The sequence below is a fragment of the Mus caroli genome, unplaced genomic scaffold (assembly GCF_978045245.1).
Source record: "Mus caroli unplaced genomic scaffold, Mus_caroli_1 scaffold_18, whole genome shotgun sequence".
In the NCBI taxonomy this organism is placed as follows: domain Eukaryota; kingdom Metazoa; phylum Chordata; class Mammalia; order Rodentia; family Muridae; genus Mus; species Mus caroli.
Genome location: NW_028227273.1, coordinates 66,199,747 through 66,225,582, shown reverse-complemented (window position 1 = coordinate 66,225,582; position 25,836 = coordinate 66,199,747). Strand labels below are relative to the sequence as shown.

At 53.3% G+C, this 25,836-nt stretch overlaps 1 protein-coding gene across 2 annotated transcripts in view; it reads left to right on the top strand.

Annotated features, from left to right (window-relative positions):
• The window catches only part of Pacsin1 (protein kinase C and casein kinase substrate in neurons 1), a 51,583-nt gene that overhangs the window by 23,009 nt on the left and 2,738 nt on the right, over positions 1-25,836 (top strand). Inside the window, exons 1-9 of one of the 2 annotated variants that reach the window (XM_029471649.2) lie at positions 5,058-5,239; positions 19,673-19,788; positions 20,518-20,674; positions 22,402-22,637; positions 23,175-23,330; positions 23,466-23,641; positions 24,552-24,672; positions 24,769-24,896; positions 25,424-25,611. In XM_029471649.2, the coding sequence (XP_029327509.1) occupies positions 19,735-19,788; positions 20,518-20,674; positions 22,402-22,637; positions 23,175-23,330; positions 23,466-23,641; positions 24,552-24,672; positions 24,769-24,896; positions 25,424-25,611 (1,216 nt within the window). In that variant the 5' untranslated portion in view covers positions 5,058-5,239; positions 19,673-19,734. Of the gene's footprint in view, positions 1-5,057; positions 5,240-19,672; positions 19,789-20,517; positions 20,675-22,401; positions 22,638-23,174; positions 23,331-23,465; positions 23,642-24,551; positions 24,673-24,768; positions 24,897-25,423; positions 25,612-25,836 lie in introns of those variants that run through there. The other variant, XM_021186397.3, reaches the window with a different exon arrangement.

Below are 25,836 nucleotides of genomic sequence, written 5' to 3'. Positions count from 1 at the left end.
TAAGAAAAAAAAATCGTGAGACTGGAGAGACGGCTCAGCAAACATTCGTAGACATAAATAAAAATTTAAAAAAATCTTAAAAGATTAAAAGAGATGTTAAAAAGATTCTTGTCTTAGGTTTCCATTGCTGTGAAGAGACAGCGTGACCATGGCAACCCATAAAAAGGCCAACATTTTATCAGGGCTGGCGCACAGGTCCAGAGGTTTGGGCCATTATCATCATGGGGGGAAGCGAGGCAGTATCCAGAAAGACATGGTGCTGGAGGAGCTAAGAGCTCTATGTCTTATTCTGAAGGCAGCCAGGAGAGGGTCTCCTTCTGCACTAGGAAGAGCTTGAGCAGTAGGAGGGCTAAAAGCCCACCCCACAGTTACACACTTCCTCCAACAAGGCCAGGCCTATTCCAACAAAGCCATGCCTACTAATAGTTCCACTTCCCATGGGGCCAAGCATATTCAAACTACCACAGTTGTGGTGTCCTGGAGCTCACTGTGTAGATTAGGGGGCCTTGAATTCACAGAGATCTGCCTGCCTCTGCCTACTTAGTACTGGGATGAAAGGTTTGTACCCCAACACCTGGCCCCCCCCAATATCCTATGTCCTTTATAAGTAAATTTATTGTCTTTATAAAACTCATAAAGCCAAACTCTTATTCCTATTGATCCCATGTTGTTCCTTTTAAAATTGCCTTTCCCCTGTTAACTACAATCTCACAGTCCACCACCAGACTCACTTTTCTCATATTTATTTATATGAACATGCTATTTGCATGCGTGCCTGCATGATAGATGAGTGCACCAGACAGAGGAGGGCATCAGATCCCATTATGGGTGGTTGTGAGCCACCGTGTTGTTGCTGGGATTTGAACTCAGGACCTCTGGATGAGCAGTTGGTGCTCTCTCTCTCTCTTTTTGTTTTTTGGTTTTGTTTTTTTGAAACAGGGTTTCTCTATGTAGCCCTGGCTGTCCTGGAACTCACTTTGTAGACCAGGCTCTGCCTCCCGAGTTCTGGGATTAAAGGTGTGCGCCACCACGCCCGGCCCGCAGTTGGTGCTCTTAACCACTGAGCCATCTCTCCAGCCTCTATGGACTCTTTTTAATGCTGTTCTTGTTGTCTTCCACTTGCCTCGCTTCCCTGTTCTCCTTTTGAAAAACACTCAATCAGATGCTGTTCAGTGAGGGAGATACACGTGTGAATCTAAAGTAGGCCATTTTGTATTTCTACCTCTGCAGAATTTTAGATTCAGTTTTAATTTTATGAGTGTTCTTCTTGCTTGTATGTATGTCTTGCACCCCATGCATGCCTGGTACTCTTGGAGGCCAGAAGAAGGTGTCAGATCTCCTGGAACTGAAGTTTCAGAGTGTCTTAGTTAGGGTGTTACTGCTGTTCACAGACACTATGACCAAGGCAACTCTTTTTTTTATTTTTTAGATTTATTTATTATTATATGTAAGCACACTGTAGCGGTCTTCAGACACCCCAGAAGAGGGTGTCAGATCTCATTACGGATGGTTGTGAGTCACCATGTGGTTGCTGGGTTTTGAACTCAGGACCTCTGGAAGAGCAGTCAGTGCTCTTAACCACTGAGCCATCTCTCCAGCCCCCCAAGGCAACTCTTTTTTTTTTTTTTAAAGATTTATTTATTATATGTAAGTACACTGTAGCTGTCTTCAGACACGCCAGAAGAGGGCGCCAGATCTCGTTGCGGATGGTTGTGAGCCACCATGTGGTTGCTGGGATTTGAACTCTGGACCTTCAGAAGAGCAGTCGGGTGCTCTTACCCACTGAGCCATCTCACCAGCCCAAGGCAACTCTTAAAAGGACATTTAACTGGAGCTGACTTATGCGTTGAGAGGTTCAGTCCACTATGATCAAGGCAGGAACATGTCAGCATCCAGGGAGGCATGGTGCAGGAGGAAATGAGACTTCTACATCTTCATCTGAAGGCTGCTAATGGAAGACTGGCTTCCAGGCAGCTAGGGTGAGGGTCTTAAAACCCACAATGACACACCTACTCCACCAGGGCCACACCCATTCCAACAGGGCCACACCTTCTAGTTGTGCCACTCCCTGGACAGAGCACATACAAACCATCACACAGACAGTCATGAGCTATCATGTAGGTTCTAGGAACTGAACTCTCAGGTCCTCCGAGAGAGCAGCCAAGGCGCTTAACCCAAGTGCTTTCTTGCCCCAAGATTATACATTTTTTTCCTTTGTTTCCTTTCTTTTTTCTTTTTTAGAAAAATGGCTGGGGGTGCCGCATATTGGTAGAGCACCTTCATCCCATGAGTGAAGCCCTGCTTCAGTGCCCAGGACCAAAAAAAGGAAAAACAAAACCAAATAGACCTTCCCCCATTTTGTTTTATCAAAACAGGTTTTGTCTTCTTTTTTATTTGCCCTCTCTGGGAGGCAGTGCTGGGGTGGGGTGGAACTCGGCCCATGAAACAAGACTGGAGCGTGAATCTTAGCAGGGGAGGCTGGCCCCGGAACATGTGAGGAACTCTGTGACCCCAAAGTGTGTCTTGCACGGATCTTGTTCTAGGAGCAATGGTGTGCAAAGATACCATAGGCACAGGGAACCGTACTTCTGGGGAATAGGGGGCTCTGCCTAATCGATCACCAGGGAGGACAAGGAGGTGCAGATGGGGAAATATATGGGAAGGGAACCTTCAGTCATAAGGAATAGCACAACCCTGTCCTTGTGACTCAGAGTGGTCTCAGCCACAGAATGTGTGTGTGTGTGTGTGTGTGTGCACGAGTGTGTGTGTGTTTTCTCAGACAAGGCTGTCGGCAGCAGAGAAGGGTCCCTGAGGGACAGACACTACAGGGACCCTTGTCTCAGGCCTCATTGTAGTGTGAGCTGGGGACAGATGTCCTGTACGTCATGCTGTGTATCCTGGACCCTGGTCCTCTTGTCTCTGGCCACCACTCCTCCTGTGTCTGTCCACTGAGATGTGTGGACCCTGGAGTTCAGAAGGTGGCTTGGTCAGCATTAGGGGTGAGTGAGCCCAGGGCCAGGAGCTCCAGGTAGCATCAGGTTTGGCTCACAAAGAGGAGTTACAGGATGGGGCAGCGGTGGCCTGACTCTGTCCTATGGGTTCTCCTTCAGCAGCACACAGCTGAGCCAAATGGTCCAGCTCATTAGCATCGGGTGCACCCCATGGCCACACCCTGTCTGTGGAGTAGTTCCTGGTTCAAGCCTAGCTCAGGGCACTTTGCTGTGTTCAGGGAGCATCCTCACACCCAGGCTGAGGGCTCAGAGGGGAAGCTGGGACGATATAGGAAGTTTGTGTGTTGTGGATTCTGGATCAGTGTACATATGTGTGCACAAGTCTATTTTTTTTTTAAGATTTATTTATTTATTATATGTAAGTACACTGTAGCTGTCTTCAGACACACCAGAAGAGGGCGTCAGATCTCATTTCGGGTGGTTGTGAGCCACCATGTGATTGCTGGGATTTGAACTCTGGACCTTCGGAAGAGCAGTCGGGTGCTCTTATCCACTGAGCCATCTCACCAGCCCGTGTGCACAAGTCTTAAGGATGTGTGATGCTTCATGTGCACAGGTGAGCTGGTTCACAGACTTGTGGAAATGCATGCATGTGAATACATGTAATAGAGAGACATGTATGTTGTGAATGGGAGTGTGCGCTGATGTGACTTGGGTGTGTGGGTCAGATGTGTGTGTAGTCTTGTCTAGAGGTCAGTGCTGAGGGACCTCAGGGTTGCCAACTGGAGAGCTCTCATGACTCTGAGGTCCAGATCCAGGCTATAAAATGGAACACTCTGTCAGAGATGGAGGCAGAAACATCAGGAGTTCAAGGCCAGCCTCAGTTCCGTAGCAAATTTAAGGGCAGCCTTAGACACAGCCACGGCCACACACACAGCCACACAGGGGTGGCTGGAGAGATGGCTCAGTATGTATCGCTCTTTCAGAGGACCTGACTTTGAATCCCAGCATCCAAATCTGGAAGGCCCTCCAGCTCCAGGAGCAGCAAAGGTTCCGGTCTCCATAGGCACAGGCATGAATGAAATGAATCTTAAAACAAACAAACCAACAACAAAAATCCCGGGAAGCGTTGAGATGGCTCGGTCAGTGTTTTACTCAAGAGCTTAAGGACCGGACTTCAAATCCCTAGTGCTTACATAAAAACCAGAGACATAGTGGTACATACTTATAATTCCAGTACTGCAGAGGTGGAGACAATAGGGCTCTATGGTTGGCTAGTGCAGGCCAACTGCTGAGCTCCCAAGGAACCAAACTCCAGCTGTTCCACTGGCCTCCACACACACATGCATGTACAAAATACCGTGTGTGTGTGTGTGTGTGTGTGTGTGTGTGTGTGTGTGTGTGCCTCTACTGTTCTGGAACTCGCTCTGTAGACCAGGCTGGCCCCGAACTCAAAGAGACCTGCCTGCCTCTGCACCCCGAGTGGAGTACTGAGACTGAAGGCCTTCACCACCACTGCCCAGTCAATTATCGTTAATAAAGCAGTACCAGTATGCTGGCTCTTCGCTATCCAGCACTCCGGATGGAGGCAGAGGCAGGAGGATCTGTGAGTCTGCGCAGTGAGGTCCCAGCTAGTCAGGACAACACAGTCTCGAATGTAAATCCATGAATCCGTATAATGGGTATGAACTCTTATGGTACTAGATTGTGTCGGTATTTCAGTCAATATGGCAGGACTTGGGGGACGGGGGCGGGTCGGGTCTGGTCACTGATCCCCAATGATTAAGCTTAGGGTTCGGTGAAGTGTGAAGACCAGAGCATCACATGCCCTGCAGCGAGGCTGGCGGCCAAGGGGGATGTCGGCAAACCCGTGCCGGCAGCGAAAATTCACGAGAGGCGCGCCTGCGCCCGGATCACCGCGGTGTGGTGCAGAAAGAGGGCGTCCCCTGCCGTCCACCCAGGGAGGACGTCTGTGCGCAGCATTGCCCGGTTGCCATAGAAACGAGCAGCGGGCGGTGGGTGGCTGGGGAAGGAGGCGGGTCGGGAGGGGGGGGAGGCCGGCGCGTGGGGGCGGGGAGCTGGCTCCTGCAGTTCGGGCGCTGTCGCCTCCCGAGCCAGAGCGCGCCGGAGGGGACCCCGAGAACCGAGCCCCAATCCAGACGCCAGACGCCTCCCGCCCTGCCCACTGCCACGGAGCAGGTGGCCAGCCAGCCCGTCCGACCCTGGTCTGGCCCAGCGGGGCCAGTAAGCGCCCACCTGTCCCCAGCTTGGTGCCCAGCCGGGCTCAGGTAGGCGATGGGGGGGGGGTCTGGAGAAGTCTGCGTGGAGAGTGGGGACCCAGCGCCCCTGTCTTCCTGCTGGCTGCACCTGGTAGCTAGCGTGCAGGTCTGTGCAGGTCCGTACAGGTCTGAGGGGCTCTGGGGGCCAGGGACCTGCTCTCTGCATCGCATCGGGTCTGTCTCCTGTTTGTCGTCTTGTCTCTTCTCCTCTGTATCTCCTTCCCTGTCAGTACCACAGACACGACTTTTAGAGCTGCCCCATTCCCTGGGGACAACGGGTTTAAGGGGCAGAGTCTTACCACGGCACTGTGTGTTTCCCCCAGGTCGGTGCCAGACAGGGAGGGGCCAGGCGTGGAGAGAAGGGCGCTCATCTCCCATCCCTACTGTCGTGCTGGTTTGCCTTGCCCTCTGCGACCAGACCCACTGGCCTTGGGGCAGAGATCTGCTAGTCTGGCCATTTGTCACGAACCTCCCATCTGACACCAGAACCTCTGGGGATGACTCCTGGGTGGGCTTGTACAGTGGGCTGAGTCAGCTCCCCCCGCCCCGTCCGCCTCCCCCGCCCCGTCTGCCTCCCCCACTCCCCACACCCCGTGCTCTTGTTGCCAATGGGATGACCTGTAACTCTCTCGAAAGGGCTCCTGGTCCCAGGCCCCAGTCAGCCAGGGATCTCTATGTTGTGGGTATGCTTGTGGCCTTCCTCTGCTTCTCTGTTCCTCTGCAGCGGTGCTCTTGGGGACCTGCTCCCTGCTACTCTGGGAACAGGGACACTGCAGAGACGCTACCGCTGCTGCTGCTCCGGAGGAGGGGGCACTGGGAGGAGCTGAGTGGGGGTAGCCAAGAAATCCTGCTCAGAGGGCTACCTTGAGAGTGGACTAGGGCCAGCACACCCACCCTGGCAGTGCTTGGTCCTTCAGGAAGCGTGGGCCTCCTAACGTTCCCTGGGCGCTCCGGTCAGAGGACCCGCTGCAGGGTGGGAACCTGTTGTGGTTTGTGGTGGTGCTGATTTCTGCAATTTTCGAGTACACTGTCTGGGAGTGTGGGTACGGATTCACGCCTTAAACTCAGGGGCTTGGGAGGTGAGAGACCAGAGGTTTGCAGGCAAGAGTGGGGACAGGGGTACAGATAAACCTCTCTGAACTCCGGCTCCCCCCCCCCCACTCCCTCACTGAAGCTTTGAGCTGCTTTGCCCTGCCCTCTGCGGTCAGACCCACTGGCCTCAGAGCAGTCAGCTTAGTCTCCCAGCTGGGCTTAGTGATGTCTGGAAGACAGAGGCTTTTAGCCAGCACCTGCCCCTCGAGTGACCTCTGCCTCCTCCTCCCTGCCCTGTCTGCCCCCTCCCCACCCCCCTCTTCTTGGCAGAGTTCAGTTTTTGCATGATATTTGGCATGTACTTCATTGCCACTAGACTCAGGATGGGGTTCCCCGGGTACGTAATTCATCTCTGGTTGTCTGCAACCAAACCACCTGCTTGGAAACCAGGCTGAGACCCCACTTTTCCTCGGAACTTCTACTTAAGAGAGAGCCCAAAGGAAGGCCCTGGTACTCAAAGGCCTGGGGCTGACGGGGTCCTGGGCTCCCAAAAGCAGCTCCATTCAGTCCATGTCAGCTGCCCAGAGCCCAATTCTGAAGTCACCCCTCCACTCCTCTTAGCAGTAGAGGTCTTCCTGGCTCCAGAGGCACAGTATCTCCGCACTCGCCTTCTCTTCCTTCCTGTAACCGACTCTCCCGAGTACCCTGCCCTCCAGCCATGAGCCACCAGGCTCGGTTCTCCCCGTGGGCTTCTCAGAGAGCCTTGGAAATGAGACCTAGACCTCACCTCACATCTCCCCAGTCCTGGCAGTGGCTCCCGTATCACTGGGACAGAAAAAGTCAGGTATCCTGAGCTGGAAGACCAGGATGCCCCCGCCCCCGTCCCCACCCTCCCTTCCCCCCTCTGTCTGCTCCAACCACCTAACCCACAGAAGCCCTGATTCCACCTCAGTGCCTTTGCACTGGCTGGATCCTCTGGCTGAGTGCTTCTCAAAGCCCTTTCCTTTACCTCCCTCAGGTCAAATGTCACCTCAGAACGGTCTTCTCTGGCCATCTGTATTGAGTAGCGTGGTTGCTGGCCCCGGCTGCTGTTCCCTGTCCTCCTCTGTGCCGAGGTTAAAAGCACAGCCTGCCTTGTCATTTGCTGGTCCTCCTGTTTCTTGCCTGTCCAACCCCTTTAGAATTTCATCCCCAGAGGCTCAGAATTCCCCAACCGCGCTTGGCATCCTTCCTGAGAGCCATTGCTGCCACACAGAGCCCGAGTCCCTGCCTCGGGGGCTTTGGAGCTTTGGGCTCTGGGATTTGGTCTTTGAAGTTGGGAGGGCAGTGTCCTAACCAGGAGCCCAGGCAGGATTGGTGATGTGACTCCCTTTGAGAGACTGAAAAGTAGGGTGAGCAAGCTGCTCCGTCTTCCCTCACCACACCTGTCCCGCCACCAAAGAGAGCCAATGTTCCCTTCTCCCTGTCACCTGGATTCTATACGGTGGGGAGCCTGATTCGTCCTTAGCAGGATGTAGTGTTACCCACGCCCACATAGCCAGCATCCCTGACTCTGCTCAGGGCAGGCATGGATGCAGTGAGCTCAGGACAGACAGCTTGTTGCCTGGAGAGGGCTATGAACTCAGACCAGAGAGTAGGTGGCTTTACTCTAAGCCAGCTCCCACGTCTGCTCCCCACCGATGGGTGCCTCACTTAGGACCACCACCCCAAACTTAGCCCCAAGGCAAGCAGGGAGGTAGAATCCCTGAAAACCTAAAACTGGAAGGTGGAAGCTAGAATCCCTCGGATCCCTGTGCCTGCCCTTCGGTCTTGGATCTAAGGCCTAGGGTGAAGCCGGAACCTCACTTCTGTTGGGCATTCTTTACTGTCTCATGGGATGTGTGCACCCTAAGGTGGTGGGGGCATCTTACGCCTTTCCATTCAGGAACAGCTCACCCAGGGAAGCTGTGTTGGTCTGTGGAGCTGGACAAGCTAGCTCCTTCGCCAGGCCAGAAGCAGGCTGAAGGTAGGGCTGTGTTTGGAGGCGACTTACAGAGGGGAGAGGGAGAAACTCAGCCTGCATGGTGCAGCGAGGAGGATGTGGGTAAGACTGGGCTGGAGGCTGCCCCCTGATGGTCTGGGGCTCCCTCTAACCCCTTCTGCTGGCAGAGTCCACCAAGCTTCTGGCTACTCAGTCAGTGAGCACTGCTGCTGGGTCTCCCTGCTTCCCAGCAGTAGAGGTAAGGCTGGTTCCTGCCTCCTGCCTCCTTCGGCAGTTAATGTCTGAGTTTATCATTTCTTAAGGAAGCCCCTTGTGGAGCTCCAGGTGCAGACCAGGTGGTTAGCATTTGTTTGGTTTGTTGGGGACATGGGAGGTCTCCTGTGGCTCAAACCGGTTTAAATGAGCTATAGACCAGAGGACAACTTTGAGTTTCTGCTTCTCCGGCACTGTCTGAGTGCTGGGATAACAGCTGGGTATCACCGCAGCTTTCTCAGGCAGAGGTCTAAAGAGAAGGCGAGAAGAAGCAAGCCAGGAGTCTGGACTCCCGGGGAGTGGGTGTCCGAGATGAGAGCTTCCTATGTTAGCTGAAGGTGTGGGCCATAGAACAAGGCCTACCTCTGCCCACTGCTTTCTACCTCTGCCCCAGGTTATGTGGTGTGGACCTCCCCTCAACCAGCTTCTCAATGAGGAAACCGAGACCCCAGTAGTTGAAGTAGCCCGCCCATAACTGGGAAGTGTCAGAGCTGGGATTTGAACCCCATCTTCAGTCCTATATGGCATGGGCAGCTCACTGCAAAGCCGGGGTGGTACCCTGAACCTACACTGAAGAAGAGGTGTGAGGAGAGGGTGGATGAGGGCTGGAAACTCAGGAGGAGAGGCAGAGGAGCAGCACACTTGAGGGAGAGGAGGCTCAGGGACTGGTGTGGGGGTGGGGCACATTGCTGTTCATCACCAAAGGAAGTCAGGACAGGAACTCACACAGGGCAGGAACCTGGAGGCAGGAGCTGATGCAGAGACCATGGAGGGGTGCTACTTACTGGCTTGCTTCCCCTGGCTTGCTCAGCTTGCTCTCTTATAGAACCCAGGACTACCAGCCCAGGGATGGCACCATTCACAAGGAGCCCTCCCCCCTTGATCACTAATTGAGAAAATGCCACAGCTGGACCTCATGGAGGCATTTCCTCAAGGGAGGCTCCTTTCTCTGTGATAACTCCAGCCCTCGCCAAGTTGACACACAAAATCAGCGGGTACAGAGTTTGCCCTGCCATCGCTAAGGAAGGAGAGTGATGGAAGTCACTGGGCATGAGCAGAATCTGACACAGCTGTGGCTGGCCAGGAGATCTGGAGGGACACTGCAGTGCTGGGCTGAACACCTGGGAGCAGGGACAGGGGAGGACCCGGCCAGCCCAGAGTCTCCTGCTCGCTGTGTGACTTCGGCCTGCCGCTCTACCTGTCTGAGCCTCACCCACCCTACTATACTGAGGAGTCTCTCTCCATGGGCTGTGGAGGAAGAGGGTGTGTTTAAAGAAGAAGCTAGCACACCAGGAGGGGACCAGAACCCACAGGTGTTGTTTTGCCACCTCACACATAGGGAAATGGAGATTCTGCCGGCCATTAAGAGATGTAGCCAGGATCTCCCTGGTGGTGGCCAGTAGCAGTTAGAACCCCACCAGGGGTGCACTGGCCTCACATAGAGAGGGCTCCCCTGAGAGGGCTGCCACAGTTCCCACACCAGGGGCAGCTAATGAATAACAAAGGGTGACTTCAGAAACATCCCCTTTTACAGATGGGACCACTGAGGTGCAGACAAGTTCAAGCCTGCTGGCTCCAGTCTGTGTTGTAAGACTATACACTGTGCAACCCCTCTGCCAGGGTCAAGTCCTAATTGGAACACTAGGTCTCCTCATGATTGAAGCCAGTCCCTCCCCTAAGGATTTCTGGGACTATACCTCTTAGAGCCTCAGCAAAGCTCTGGTTCCCGCACTGCCTCTGTCCTCATCCCTGTATCTGATTTCCTCCTCACCTCCCGGGGGTGGAGTGGGGCTCACAAGGAACCAGACCATTGTGAACTGTAGCTGTAGGCAGGGTAGGACCCAGTCCCACCACCTCAGTGGCTCTGGATGTGCCATCTTACCTGCCCTGTGCTTCAGTTTCTCCATCCTTACGTGTGGACAAGCACTTAGCACACACTAGACACCCAGTAAATACTAGCTGGGGACAGCCAAGCTTGTTACCAGCAGTAGCAGGGGGCTGCAGCTCAGCCTAGCATGAGGGGAGGGCGACTTGTCAGCTCACACTGCTTCTGAGGCTGTGACATCCGAGGACACTCTATCATGAATTGGGGGGTGGGGAGCCAGAATGTCTGGGAACCCATGCCTGGTCCAAATGCCCAAGAAAGTGGTGCATTTCCCAACCCTAGCATTAGGGGGTTCGTTAAGCAGGGGTTCCCATGCTGCTGCACAGGGGAGCAGTCTGCAGCTCCCCCTTTCTTCTGCCCCCAACTTCCTGCACCCCCCAGGGCTGGCTGTACATGGGTATGCACATAATGGGAGAGCTTCTTTTGCTATCCCCCCCCCCCCCCGCGCCACTACCAAAGCCTCCACTCTGCCGAGGGATGTACAGACAGCATACAGTGCCTGCTGTGTGTCCCTTCAGTCTAACCAGGTGGGTGTGGGACATGAGCCCCAGCTGCTGCTCACCTTGCACAGAGCATAGGACAGACAACCCTGGTGCCTGCTGGCTGTTGCCATGACCCTTGTTGCCTGGAGTCGTGCTAGCTCATTGGGCAGCTGGTCCCCATGGAATGACGTTCCCCCCCCCTCAACCCCATCGTGTTCCCATGCCCCTGGACATGCTCTCCACAGTTACATCCCTGAGCCTGTGTGTTTTCTGTCTCTGTGTGGCTTGGTGACCACCTGTCAGTACTGATGGTGAAAGGCTGGAGGGAAACTGGATGTCGTAGCCTCTTGTCTAGGAAGTCCAGGAGCCTGTTGGGCATGTTCCAGGAAGTGCCAGATGCCGGCCACAGCCACTTCCTGACCCCTGACAGAAAGCTCTGTCATTAAGAGGACACGTGGCGCTTTGTGGGAGAGGAGCTTCCTCCTGCCACAGTGTGTGCGTGTGTGCTACTGAGAGCTCATTTGACGTCACCTCGCTTCCACTACCCCACCCTGTCTGCCTCTCTAAGCACATTCCTGTGTGGGTCGAATCCTGAGGGGCTGGAATGCGGAGGGCCTAGAGCCTGCTCTCTCACTTGTTTAATTAATATTGTTTTATTTTAATCATGTGTATGGTATATGTTTGTGTGTGCGGTGTTACAGCTGGTCATGGGTGCTGGGAACCGAACTTGGGTCTCCTGGAAGAGCAGCCAGTATTGCTAACGACTAAGTCATCTCTCCAATTCCTCATCCTCTTTTTTTTTTGGGGGGGGGGTTCTTCGAGACAGGGTTTCTTTGTGTAGCCCTGGCTGTCCTGGAACTCACTCTGTAGACCAGGCTGGCCTAGAACTCAGAAATCTGCCTGCCTCTGCCTCCCAAGTGCTGGGATTAAAGGCATGTGTGCCACCACGCCCAGCTCATCCTCATTTTTAAAAAAAGATTTATTATATATAAGTACACTGTAGCGGTCTTCAGACACACCAGAAGAGAGCATCGGATCCCATCACAGATGGTTGTGAGCCACCATGTACTTGCTGGGATTTGAACTCAGACCTCTGGAAGAGCAGTCAGTGCTCTTAATTGCTGAGCCATCTCTCTAGCCTCACCTAATTATTACGTCAGTTTCCAGCAAAGCCCAGAGGGGCACATATCTTGCCTAGAGTCACAGAGCTCATAGTGAGTGGACTTTTCACGGGCCACATGCTACCTCACCTGGGAGCCCAGGAGACTCCAGGAAGCCATGCTGCCTGTGGCCTGTGCACTACTAGCCTGGCGTAGCTGGTTATAGCCACACTGCCCCTGCTGTGTGCTGAGAGCACACCCTCCAGCCAAGCACCCAGGCTGGTCATTCTTTCCTTCTTAGGCCGGAGGGTGGGATTGGTTTTGGTCATTGTTTTTGAGACAGGGTAAACCTATAAATCCTCTGTAAACTAAGCTGACCTCAAACCCAGAGATGTCCTCCTGCCTCTACTTCCTGAGTGCTGGTATTGAAGGGCTACACCACCACACCCAACTCCCTTTTTAAATTTCTTTTACTGTGTGTGTATGAGTGTTTTGCCTGTATGTATATCTGTATGAACATTACATACAGAGCCCATGGCAGCCAGATCCCTGAGACTGGAGTTAGCTGGTTGTGAACCACCATGGGCCTTGGGAATTGAAGTCAGGTTCTCTGGAAGAGCAGCCAGTGCTCTTAAATACCCGCCCCCAAGCACCACCTTTGCTTTGGTTTTGACATTCATGTGCTGGGGAGATGGGTCAGTGGGTAGCGCGCACACACATGCAAACCTGCGGCCCTCAGTCTGCATCACTGAAACATCTGTGTTCTAGCTAGCTTTCTGTTGATGGGATAAACATGTTTGTTGAGACAGGGTCAGGCTATATAGCCCTGTGTGTCCTGAAAGACCCACATCGTGAGGACTCCCCCACGTTCTGACTCAGGATAGGCGACACCCCAAATCACTCACGAGAAATGGTCTTGATGCAAACTGCAAGAGGTTTATTTGGGAAAGACCAGTGCACTGGGGACAACTCGTATCCCATGCAGGGGTAGAGGAGTCGACCACAATCTCAAGGGGTAAGGGGTTTATAAAGACACAAAACCACAAACACCTGGCATTGGGCTTATAGAAAGGCAAAAACCGCAAACACCTGACATCCTGGAACAATGGAGCTATTTTGGACACAGGTCTAGGGGCTTAAATAATTTTTTACTCTCTGTCAGGATCTTTTATTCCCCACTTCTTCTAGTTACTGGTTCTAATCTTAGAACTGCACTTCAATCTCCTCTTCCAGGTTCTGCAGAGACTGGCACTGTCGTCTCAGCACTGACAGCTGGACTGCACTAAAGCTTTCTCTTACAAAGGTCACTGACCTATTAAGAATCAGTGGGCCAGGGGCTGAAGAGATGGCTCAGAGGTTAAGAGCACTGACTGCTCTTTCAGAGGTCCTCAGTTCAAATCCCAGCAACCACATGGTAGCTCACAACCATCCGTAATGAGATCTGATGCCCTCTTCTGGGGTGTCTGAAGACAGCTACAGCATACTTACTAAAATAATAATAATAATAATAATAAAGAATCAGTGGGCCAAATGTTAGCAGCAAAAAGGTCCTATCAAAGTGGAAATGAGGGTGGTTATTAAAGAGGCCTTCGGCCACCACACCCCTGGGGGTTCCGTTTGTCACTCTTTTTCTGAATTGCGCTGGTGGCATAGGTACAGCTTAAGAGGATCAGCAGTCTTTTCCAATTTCCAATCATCTTGGGGTTGCTCAGGAGCTCGCTTCACGTGGAAGGCGTGGATCCAAGTGGAGATGCCTTCTACTTTAACAGCGGTGGGGGTGGTCAGCAGCACGATGTAGGGGCCCTTCCAACAAGGCTCTAGATTTCCAGCTCAATGTCATCGGACGAACCACCTGGAACTGGTGTGGCACCGTCAAATCTCCTGGTTCATAAGCCTCCTTGAGCTGCTCCCAGGCCGTATTTCTGACCACTTCTAGGGCTTTCATATGTGCAAACAATGAAGGACTAGTGTTAAATTATAACACCCCCCCCCCGCCTCGCTGAGTGGGGGAGGCCCTCTAAGCTTTCCCAGGGTGTTCCTGACACGGAACAAGGCAAAGGGAAGGAGAGCTTATCCAGTCATTCCCGCCGGTCAATTTGGTTAAGGTTTCTTTTAAGGTTCTATTCATCCTTTCTACCTGTCTTGAACTCTGGGGTCTATAAGCACAATGTAATTTCCAATTAATCCCCAGTTGGGTGGCCAGTCCCTGACTTACCTGGGCAACAAAGGTGGGTCCGTTGTCGGACCCTATTACCTTGGGAATCCCAAATGGTGGAAAAATTTCCTCCAGGATCTTCTTGACCATGACATTGGCAGTTTATTCCAGAGCGACTGACAAGGCACCAAATACCTGTTATAATAGTCTCTGAATATGTGGCCTAATTCCATTCCTAGCCTCACGGCTCATTGGATATTGCCGCACCCCTATGGGGTAGCATCCATCTTCAGTCCCACAACCATGGGGGGAGGGTGCTCTGACAGCCATCCCATGCCCTGGGAAAGGCATTCATCCAGTCTCTTAGGTCTGGCCCCTCTGCTTGCTTTGTACATTCATGCAGGCGATACTCTTCAAATTATAGGGCCAGGATCGTGGAGGCAGGAGATTCCCAACTTACTCTCGGCCCTTTTTGAGTGAATCTGATCTGGGTCTTCAGTTTAGTCAAAAGGTCTCTCCCCAGAAGCGGTGTGGGACACTCAGGGATGACCAAGAAAGAGTGACTCACTTGTCCTTTGCCTAAGTCTACAGTACGTGCAGTGGTCCAAGGGTATTGTTTCTGGCCTGTGGCTCCAATTACTATGGGTTTTTGTTTGTTTGTTTGTTTGTTTTTGAGTTTTCCCAATGGTTGTTTCAACCCAGAGTGTTCTGCCCCGGTGTCTACTAGAAAGTCCATAGGGGTCCCCTCCACAGTCAGGGTTACCCTAGGCTCGGGGAGGGGGTCTGAGCCCCATCTCCCCTAATCATGATCCTCTAGACCCAGGACTTTAGGGGCCTTCCCCTTCTTCTTAGGGCATTCTCATGCCCAGTGTCCTTTCTCTTTGCAGTATGCACATTGGTCTTTTTCCAAAGTTTTCTGAACGGGTCTTCTCCCATCAGGTCTAGATTCCCTGTTGCCCATGTACTCTGTCGGTCTATTTTCAGATCTACCTCTTCCCTCATGCTCTCCTATTACTGCGGCCAGAATCCTTCTTAATTTTCTCTCCTGCCTTCGATCTCTCCTATTTTTCCCTTTCTTCTTCCTTGCACTTTTCCCTGTCTTTTCTTCCTCAGTTTCTCTCTGGTTAAACACTTTCTCTGCCCCTCTAACTAAATCCTGTAAAGCCATGGCATGTAACCCTTCCAGTCTCTGTAACTTTAATGTCTGATGCTAACTGCCCTATAAAAGCCATAGCTACCGTGGCTTGTTGACCCTCAGAGGTCGGGTCAAAGGGAGTGTAGCATCTGTAAGCCTCCATTAACTTCTCTAGGAAAACAGATGGGGGCTTGGTTGCCTCAGTATTACTTCTCTTACCTTTGCCAAATTGGTGGGGCGTCTTGCCACTCCCTTGAGACCTGCCACCAGAGCCCAGTGGTAAACTATCAACCTCTCCTTTCCTTGAACCATATTGTAGTTCCAGTTGGGTCTGTCGAGAGGGAACCCTACGTTTATCTGGTTGGGCAAATTGGTTGGGGCTCGTTAATCCCTGGGACGTTCTTCCGGGCCTCTAAGAGAATTCTTTCCTTCTCTTCTGTGGTGTAAAGAACCTGCAAAAGCTGTTGGCAATCATCCCAAGTGGGCTGATGAGAGAACATTAATGATTCTACCAGGCTGGTTAGTCCAGCCGGATTTTCTGAAAAAGTAGGATGGTTAGATTTCCAATTATAGAGATCAGCTGACGAGAATGGCCAGTACTGAAGAGTCTGGAGAGAGTGAGGGTCTGCAAGTGGCTCCACTGTGCACAAAGGAAAAGCAGACATAGTGTCAGGAACCTCATCTGCGAAGGGATGCTGTGAACGCCGCTTTGGGTCCCAGCTGCCGGTCCTCTGACTGCGCCGCCATCGGCCCCAAGGGTGGCCTCTAGATGTCGCGGAGGCACAGGGACTGGAGGGGGCAAGGGATAGGGAGGAGGAGGAGGTTCTGGCCACTCAGGAGGTCCCTCGATCTCAGGATAGATCTTGGGGGGAGCTGAGGGCTGCGGCAAAGGCTCCCTTTCATTTCAGGAGGAACCTCCGGTTTCACTTTTGGTCCGTGGAGAGCCAGGGCTTGGGAGCCTGGCTTCCGCTGCGGGATCCACGGTTTGGCCCATGGGGGTGGATTCTGGACGAGGTCTTACCACACAGTTATGTAGGGCTGCTGGTCCAGGTGGGACCGGAGTTTGTCCAGAAAGACAATGGCTTTAACTTCAAAGATTACAGTCAAGTCAAAAGTCCCTTCTGGTGGCCAGCCCACATCAAATGTTGGTCACTCAGAAGCACAAATTGTCTGCCAAGGTCCCTTCTTGATTTCTACTGCAAGGTTGTGGGCCCTTGACCTAACTTCAGTCCAGTGATCTAATGTCAAACTTAGAAGGGTTGTCACAGCCTGTCCCATCGTCCAAGTCACGAAAAACACAAAACAGACACAAGAGATACACACACAAAGACTGACAAATATACAAAACCAATCCAAGGATGCAGAAGGTCAGGCTGGTATGTAGTCCTTCTAATCCAGGAAGACTACTGAATCCTCACCCCCGTCCCAGTCGGACTCCTGGAGTCCTCCCCCTCGCTCCGAGGCATCCCCCAGAGCAGCAGTCGGTGATTGTAGCATGTCTGCCGATCACACTCTGGGTCTCGTCTTGAGACTCGGGTCTCTGTCTCCCGTGAAACGTCGCGACTGTAAACAGAAACTTCCAAACTTCGCTGGCACACAGAAACAGTTTCAGACAAGAAATCTCACCTCAAGTGGGTCTTCAGAGATGAGGGTGGTCGCGCTATCCTAGACAAGACACAGATAAACAAACCAACACAACAAGTGCACATTCGTTTAAAACAGACACTCAGAACAGAGACACCGACCAGCACGCACACATTCCAGAGGGGATCCCATACCTCCAAGTCGATTCTCAGATGTGAGGGGTGATCGTATTTCCTGGCCAATGCACCAAAAGACCTACAGCGTGAGGACTCCCCCACGTTCTGACTCAGGATAGGCGACACCCCAAATCACTCACGAGAAACGGTCTTGATGCAAACTGCAAGAGGTTTATTCGGGAAAGACCAGTGCACTGGGTACGACTCTTATCCCATGCAGGGGTAGAGGAGTCGACAAGGAGCTCAAGGGGTAAGGGGTTTATATAGACACACAAACCACAAACAGCTGGCATTGAGCTTATAGAAAGGCAAAAACCGCAAACACCTGACATCCTGGAACAATGGAGCTATTTTGGACACAGGTCTAGGGGCTTAAATAATTTTTTACTCTCTGTCAGGATCTTTTAGTCCTATGTAAACTAAGCTTATCTCAGACTCAGAGATGTCTTTCTGCTTCCTGAGAGCTGGTACTGAAGGTATGCATCATCAAAAGCAGCCTGGGAGGAAAGGTCCTGTGGCTTACAGTTCCCCTGGGAGGAAAGGTCCTGTGGCTTACAGTTCCCCTGGGAGGAGAGGTCACGTGGCTCACAGTTTCCCCTGGGAGGAGAGGTCACGTGGCTCAAGTTCCCCTGAGAGGAAAGGTCACGTGGCTCACAGTTCCCCTGGGAGGAGAGGTCACGTGGCTCACAGTATTCCCCTGGGAGGAGAGGTCACGTGGCTCACAGTTTCCCCTGGGAGAGGTCACGTGGCTTACAGCCCCCCCCCCAGGAAAGGTCATGTGGCTCACAGTTCCCCTGGGAGGAGAGGTCACGTGGCTCACAGTTCCCAGGAGGAAAGGTCACGTGGCTCACAGTTCCCAGGAGGAAAGGTCACGTGGCTCACAGTTCCCAGGAGGAGAGGTCACGTGGCTCACAGTTCCCAGGAGGAAAGGTCACGTGGCTTACAGTTCCAGACACAGTTGATCTGAGAGGGAAGTCAGGCAGGAGCTTATGCAGGAGCAGGGCAGGGAACATGGAGCACCATTGCTTACAGGCTGGCTCAGCCTGCTTTCTCACTGGGCCCAGGACTACCTGTCCAGAGGTGGCATTGCAAAGGGGGGCGGGGCCTCCCACATCAACCATCAAGCAAGAAAATTGTCTGCATTTTCTTGGTGGGCCCAGGGTAATAACAGCCTTGCTCGCTCCTCCCAGTCACGTGCATCCTTGGAGCTGACCACCATTCCGATTATGCTTCGCGGTCTTCCCCAAATAGTTCCTTTTTGATATATACTTTCCCTGCCAGGCTGATCTGCACACATCACTTTGGTGGCCTGTGGCTTGGGATGGGGTGGGAGCTGTGGGTCTGCACTGTACTGTACTTAGCCCCGGGGACATGGATTCGGATCACTCCCAGCCTTTGGTGTTCGCTGGACACTGTTGCAGTGGGCCAGCTTGTGCACGCTCGCCTGGCACCCTGAAGGTGAAAAGGCGGTGTTGTGGTGGAAGACCTCTGTCCAGTGAGGACGAGTATCACGTGTCATCCAATTCCGCACCTCTGTGGCTGAAGAGGCTTGTGGCCATTCCGATCTTCAGTCCCGGGCGACACAGGAAAAGCTACACTGAGGAATAGAGTACCAGGCCAGAGTCAGTGGAGAAGCTAGGCTGGGGGAGGAGCATCTCTGACTGAGGATCCTCAAGGGTTCCTACCACTTGTCTGAGGGACGGTGGTTTCTAAGAGATGGGTTTTACATGCCCTCCCCAGGAGGCTCTGAAGCCAGGCCGCCCTAACCCAGATACCTCACTGCCCACAGTACAGCTGCCACAGTGGCACTGCACACACAAGGAAGTGTCCCAGGAGCCATGGCTGCCTCTTTGAAGGCCCTTTAGCCCTCTGTAGTAGTTTCCTGATGACTGAGGCTCAGTAGGGGAGGGGTTTGCCCCCTGGCCCCTAGGGCAGAGCATGGCCTAGTTTGGACGACTGTGATGCCTGGTGACAGATCCAGGGCAGACACAGCACCCCAGCATGTGTAGATCACAGTGTGACCCCAGGGCCAGAGAGCCACATGCCCAGACATGTGGGGAAGAGGGCTTGTGTGAACAGCTTAATGGGGCTGCTGAGGCAGGGCCAGGACAGTCAAAAGAGGGTGGACAGGGCTCAATGAGAAGAACCGGGGGAGCCCTTAGGTCAGGATGTATATGACAGAGAGGCCTCCTGTCAGTTCCCAGGGAACTGCACTGCAGAAGCTGGGGCACTCAGGGCTGAGACCAGGGGCTTTGTGTTGGGGTTAGGGGGAACCCAGGACCATCTTTTGCATCTAGTGTCAGGATTCCGCTGGGTCATGGTGGGTGGGTCATGCTGAGGAAGGGGGGGGGGTGAGGCTCAGCGAGGAAGCCCACTGGTGCTTACCAGTGCAGAGAAGGCTCGGGGAGGTGCGAGGGAGGGCTTCTGTAGGAAGATGGCATCTGAGGAGAATCATTCAGCTGAATCCCGGGAGGCAGGAGGAGCAGGTGTGGAGAGAGATGTTGAGATGTGTACCAGGATCGTCCTCACAATGGTAAGCCCTGCCGGGAAGCCGCCCCCTTCTCAGTTTGAGGCTCATCCCAGGGAACCTGCCTTCTCCAGGGACACAGACCCGGAGCAGGACCACTTCTCTCACCTCCGGATCTCTCCTGCCCCCGCAGCTTGTGAGCATCAGGCCAGCTAACTGCAGATCCACAACCGCACAGCTCGCTACAGGGGCACCATGTCTGGCTCCTACGATGAGGCCTCAGAGGAGATCACGGATAGCTTCTGGGAGGTGAGTGGGGGTCTAGACTCCCGCCTGGCTCCCTATTCAACGCAGGACCTCAACCTTGCATCCAGACTCCCCTGGGCCCCTTCAAAAAACCAACAGTGTCCACCAGGCGGCGAAGCCTTGAAAGCGGGCTAGGACTAATGCTTGCAGCTTTTCCCAAGCAGCTGCCTAGCGGGTCCCACTGTGGCCCTCTGCATGGTGGGCAGGGGAGGGCTTTTGAACCAGAAAGTGGGGTTAGCCTAGAGACCCATAGACAGTAGAGGTAGAGGTGAGACTATTAGCCAGCATTTCAGGGGCCTCTGAGAGTCTTCAGCCCTGGCGAGGAAAAAAAAAATATTGCTTTTGGCTTTGGAAAGCAAAACGGAAACTGGCAAGCCTAGATTAATAAGTGCTCAAAGAGATGCCCCACAAAACATAATATTGTGTCAAGAAACAGCAGCTCCTCCGCTCAAGCTTATATGACTCGGATAAATATAATAGAATTAGCTCACAAGGGCAAAAATGAGTAATTCATTATAGCCCAAGTCTAAATTATATAAGGCCCCGTCTGCTTTTTTTTGCGGCAGCGAGGAGGTTTCAGAGAAGGAGAGGGGAGATGGAGACAGGGTCCGACATGGAGTTCTGGGACCCCTCGCAAGGTGGAGGGCGGGACGAGGCGGGAGGCGGGGAGCCCCCTGCAGGCCAGGGCCGGGATCACAGGGGCCGCGCGGTCACTCACTGCTTGGACGCCAGGTGGGGAACTACAAGCGGACGGTGAAGCGCATCGACGATGGGCACCGCCTGTGCAACGACCTCATGAGCTGCGTGCAGGAGCGCGCCAAGATCGAGAAGGCATACGCGCAGCAGCTCACCGACTGGGCCAAGCGCTGGCGCCAGCTCATCGAGAAAGGTGCCCCACCCCCGGGCTCTAGCGGGTCCCCCAGGGCGGGCCCCAGAGCACCCAGCATCCCAGCCAGAGAGCTTTTCACGACAAAAAGACCAAAGGGACCAAAGCAGGTCCTTTCATTCTCCTGCTTTGTATGACTCTAGACAACACACACACACACACACACACACATATACATAGCACATTTTATTTTGGAAGAGGCTTAGTTTTGATACAGAAATTTATGTAGCCCAGGCTGGCTTCCAGCTCTATATTCGACGGAGAATAAACCCTGCTGTCCTGATCCTTCTACCTCCCCTCCCCAAATCAGTGATTTCAGGTGTGGACAGCCAAGCCTAGCTTCTCTTTCTCCCTCTCCCCCATCCACCGCTATTTTGTTTCTTAGAGACAGAATCTTACTATGTAGACCAAGCTGGCACAGAGATCCACTTGCCTTGGCCTCCTGAGTGTTGGGTTTAAATTGTGAACCACCATATCTGGCTGCTGCTGCCGCTGCCGCGTCTAATTCTCCCTTTCCTCCTCCTCCTCCTCTTCCTCCTCCTCCTTCTTCTCTTTAAGGTTTTGCTGTCCGGCCCAAGCTGGCCATAATCTTGAGATGGTCAGATAGGCTTTTTCTCATTAATATGCATACTTTTTCTGCATGATTGGGAGGGAAATTAGAGCTATCAACAACCTCACCCCCACTCTCCAAATATCAAGAACAGTAGCAGTTCATGCCACCCTCAAGCCCTGTCATAATCAGAACATTTATAACAGCTCATTTGCCCGGCAGTGGTGGCGCACGCCTTTAATCCCAGCACTTGGGAGGCAGAGGCAGGCAGATTTCTGAGTTCGAGGCCAGCCTGGTCTACAGAGTGAGTTCCAGGACAGCCAGGGCTACACTGAGAAACCCTGTCTCGAAAAACAAAAAAGAAAGAAAATCAAAATAGCTCATACACAACTTTTTTTTTTTTTTGAGATTGATCTCAAATTCCCTAAACAGCCCAGGGTGACCTTGAACTTCTGACCCTTTGCGTTGTCAGCAGTTCCAGTTTATGCAGTGCTGGAAAACCAACGAAGGGCTTCCTGTATGGCAGGCAAGCACTCTACCTACTGAGCCACACCCCTCCTCTCATGTACACAGGGGACTGCAGCAGTGGTCTGCTGGTCCAGGACCCACACCAAACCACACTGTGCATCCAGTTGCCAGAACCCTGGGTTCCTATAAAATAGAAGTTTCAAGTTCAGGTTTCCTTGAACTTACTCAGAGTCTCTTCCTGTCCTCATGGGGGCAGGGCCTGCACTGCCTGGCAACAAATGAATATGAGATCTGCTTCCCATTGGCTCAGATCCTTGTCACTCACCACTGGTTCCCAAGTTTCAGTTGAGCATCTTGCCTAGAGCATCTGTCCTGGGCCCAGCACTCTTCTGAGCCAGCAGAGACTCCTGCCATACAAGGTGGCCCAAAGGGCGTACATTGGAAAGGGAGACACTGAGTGGGAAGCAAGACAGATGCTGGAGAAGAACCCATAGGGGGCTGCAGGCTAGTGTGGGAGTGAAACAATCAGGGAAGGCTTCCTGGCAGAAGCAGTCATCCTGGACCTTAATAGGATGGATAGAAGTTTGGGGAGAGTGGAGGAAGCTGTTTCTGTTGCCATGGGAAGAGAGGGGGGAAGTGTCAAAGAGGAGAGGACTGTAGGCATTGTGTGTTGGGGGTCCCTGTAACCCCCTGCCCCTGACATTTCCCCCAGGTCCTCAGTATGGCAGCCTGGAGCGGGCGTGGGGCGCCATGATGACAGAAGCAGATAAGGTCAGCGAGCTACACCAGGAGGTGAAGAACAGCCTGCTGAATGAGGACCTGGAGAAAGTCAAGAACTGGCAGAAGGATGCCTATCACAAGCAGATCATGGGTGGCTTCAAGGAGACGAAAGAGGCCGAGGATGGCTTCCGAAAGGCCCAGAAGCCCTGGGCTAAGAAGATGAAGGAGGTACCTCAGACAGGCAGGACAGCTGGCCTGCTCAAGGGTGGCGGGTCACAGGAGGGCATCTCTGGACAGGGAGGCTACCCACAAGGGAATACTAGCATCTTGCAGAAAGAACTGTCCACACACGGACTCTGGTACTGTGGTACCTGATGTGCTTTGTCCAGCACAGGGACAGCTGCCTCCACAGATCCCTGCGCCTGGCATGTCTGCAGTACCATGAGGGGCAGCACCCCCAAATGAGCCCAGGGACTGGAACCTCGGAGCCCCTGCCTCTTTTTTTTTTTTTTTAACGATTTACTTATTATTATACATAAGTACAGTGTAGCTGTCTTCAAACACACCAGAAGAGGGCATCAGATCTCATGGTTGTGAACCACCATGTGGTTGCTGGGATTTGAACTCAGGACCTTTGGAAGAGCAGTCAGTGCTCTTAACCACCGAGCCATCTTGGCAGCTCCACAGTGGAGGGATGTGGAGTGAGCAGGCACGTGTTGCTGACGGGTGACCACCTGTATGCCCACCCTGGCCATCTCTCCACAGCTAGAGGCAGCCAAGAAGGCCTATCACTTGGCTTGTAAGGAGGAAAGGCTGGCCATGACCCGGGAGATGAACAGTAAGACGGAGCAGTCGGTCACCCCTGAACAGCAGAAGAAACTTGTGGACAAAGTGGACAAATGCAGACAGGACGTGCAAAAGGTACCTGTGGTGGGGGGGGGGGGGGCGGTGGGGGGGCGGTAGCGGTGGGCGTGGGGGCGGGGCGGTCCTGAGGGTGGTGGCTGGAGCTGCAGGCCTGATAAGGCCCCGCCCCATCCTCCATCCCGGTACCTGCAGACTCAGGAGAAGTACGAGAAGGTGCTGGAAGACGTGGGCAAGACCACACCACAGTACATGGAGGGCATGGAGCAGGTGTTTGAGCAGTGCCAGCAGTTTGAGGAGAAGCGGCTGGTCTTCCTGAAGGAAGTCCTGCTGGATATCAAACGGCATCTCAACCTAGCAGAGAACAGCAGGTACCGGGCACGGCCCGCTGAGTAGCCTGGAAAGCAGCACCTCAGGCCTGGTGACCAGGGGTGGGGTGTGGGGTGGGAAGGACTCACAGGGAACATCAGTAAGAGCCTACAGATGCAGCTTCTGCACGGGTGATGCCTAGCAGTTCCCTCGGAAACACAGGCTTGTGTGCCCAGAGCTGCTCCCCAGAAAGCGTTCTGTTCAGGCTGGAGGGAAGATCTGAGCTCCGCTCCCAGCACCCATATCAGGTAGCTCACAACTGCCTGTGAGGGTCTGTCTTCCTCCTGTGGCCTCACCTCTGAGGCACACACATATAAAATAAAACTAAAGAATACATAAATCTTGCGGTGGAGAGCGCTCGCTGCTTCTACAGAGGGCCAGAGTTAGATTCCCAGCACCCACATTAGATGGCTCACCTGTGACTTCCAAGGCCACAAACACACAGACAGGAGAATAAAAATAAATCTTTTTTAAAAAAATTCCTGCTGAATGCCTTTAACTCCAGCTCTTGGCAAACAGTAGCAGTCCTCTCAATGAGTTCAAAGCCAGCCTTGGCTACATAGAGAGATTCCGTATCAAAAGAAAACAAAGATTGCAGGAAAAAAAAGTGAAAGATCTGGAGAGATCGCTCAGGGGTTACACGCTGTGATTCCCAGCACCTGCAGGGCAGCTCAAGAGCACTCACTCCTAAATCCAGTTCTGGGTGATCCAGTGCCCTCTCCTGGCCTCCAAGAATACCAAGGACACACGTGGTGCACATATATGCATGCAGACAAAACACTATACACATAAAATAAGTACAATTTTAAAAATAAGGGGGCGGGGAGGAGCCTTCCTGGCTGGGGCTATGCCGAGCGTCTTGGCCTCTTAGTGCCCTGAGGGGAAAGCCTACCCCATGCCCCTCCCACACAGCTACATGCATGTCTACCGAGAACTGGAGCAGGCCATCCGGGGAGCCGATGCCCAGGAGGACCTCAGGTGGTTCCGCAGCACCAGTGGCCCCGGGATGCCCATGAACTGGCCGCAGTTTGAGGTGAGGATGCGCACAGGGCGGTAAAGTGGGATCCTGGGCAGGTTGGGAGGGGACTGCAAATTCAGACCCCTCAGCCTGACTCCCCCCCCCCTCCAGGAGTGGAACCCAGACCTCCCGCACACCACTGCCAAGAAGGAGAAACAGCCTAAGAAGGCAGAGGGGGCCACCCTGAGCAATGCCACTGGGGCTGTAGAATCCACATCCCAGGCTGGGGACCGTGGCAGGTGAGTACCTCCCATGTTGCTCCTGGGTAGGAGAGAGAGACCCACAGGCTGGGCCAGATACATTTTATCCAAGAAGACAAGAAATGGCCCCAGACCATAGCTACTATGAGTCCTCTGCAAAACAGGTGGGCAACCCTTCAAGACACCTGCTGTGAGTCACAAGGTATTCTGAGCACCATCCTTACATTAATGGATTCAAGCCTCCAGCCAGTCTGAAAAGGAATAAATGTGTGCCTTTTAAGGATAGAGAAGCTTGAGTCCAGAGAGACTAGGCAACATGTCACACTTCAGAACCAGGGAAAGCTGTCTTGTCCAAGCTGGTACCCAGTTAGGGGTAGTGTCTCTCTCACAGGCTCAGACAGTCCTTGGGTCTTCCTTCTCACTAGCTGAAACACTAATGCAAACTGTTCAAGCTATCTGAGGCTCACTGGCTGGGAGCCCGCCAGGGAGCTCTGGTTAGGAGAGGATGTTTATACAGATGGAGATGGGTTCAAGTCCGCTGATAGAGGTCTCCATTTGTACCTAAGTGTTAGCAGCTATGACCGAGGCCAACCATATGCCACCGAGTGGTCAGACGATGAGAGCGGAAACCCCTTCGGGGGGAATGAGGCCAATGGTGGCGCCAACCCCTTCGAGGATGATGCCAAGGGAGTTCGTGTACGGGCACTCTATGACTACGACGGTCAGGAGCAGGATGAGCTCAGCTTCAAGGCCGGTATGGGCGTAGGGGGGTGAGGCTGGGGCTGGGGCTTGGCTGAGGGTGGGGCGGGGCTGGAGGACTAGTGGGAGGAGACTGGACTTGGATTGAGTGTAGGAAGAGGGGGGGGGGCTGGGGGGGAGAGGCGTGGCTTGAGCTGGAGGCTTTTCAAGGATTGGTGGGGAAGGGGCCAGGCGCAGAGGCCTGAGCACGGAGAGCCAAAACCTTGTGACTGAAGGCGTG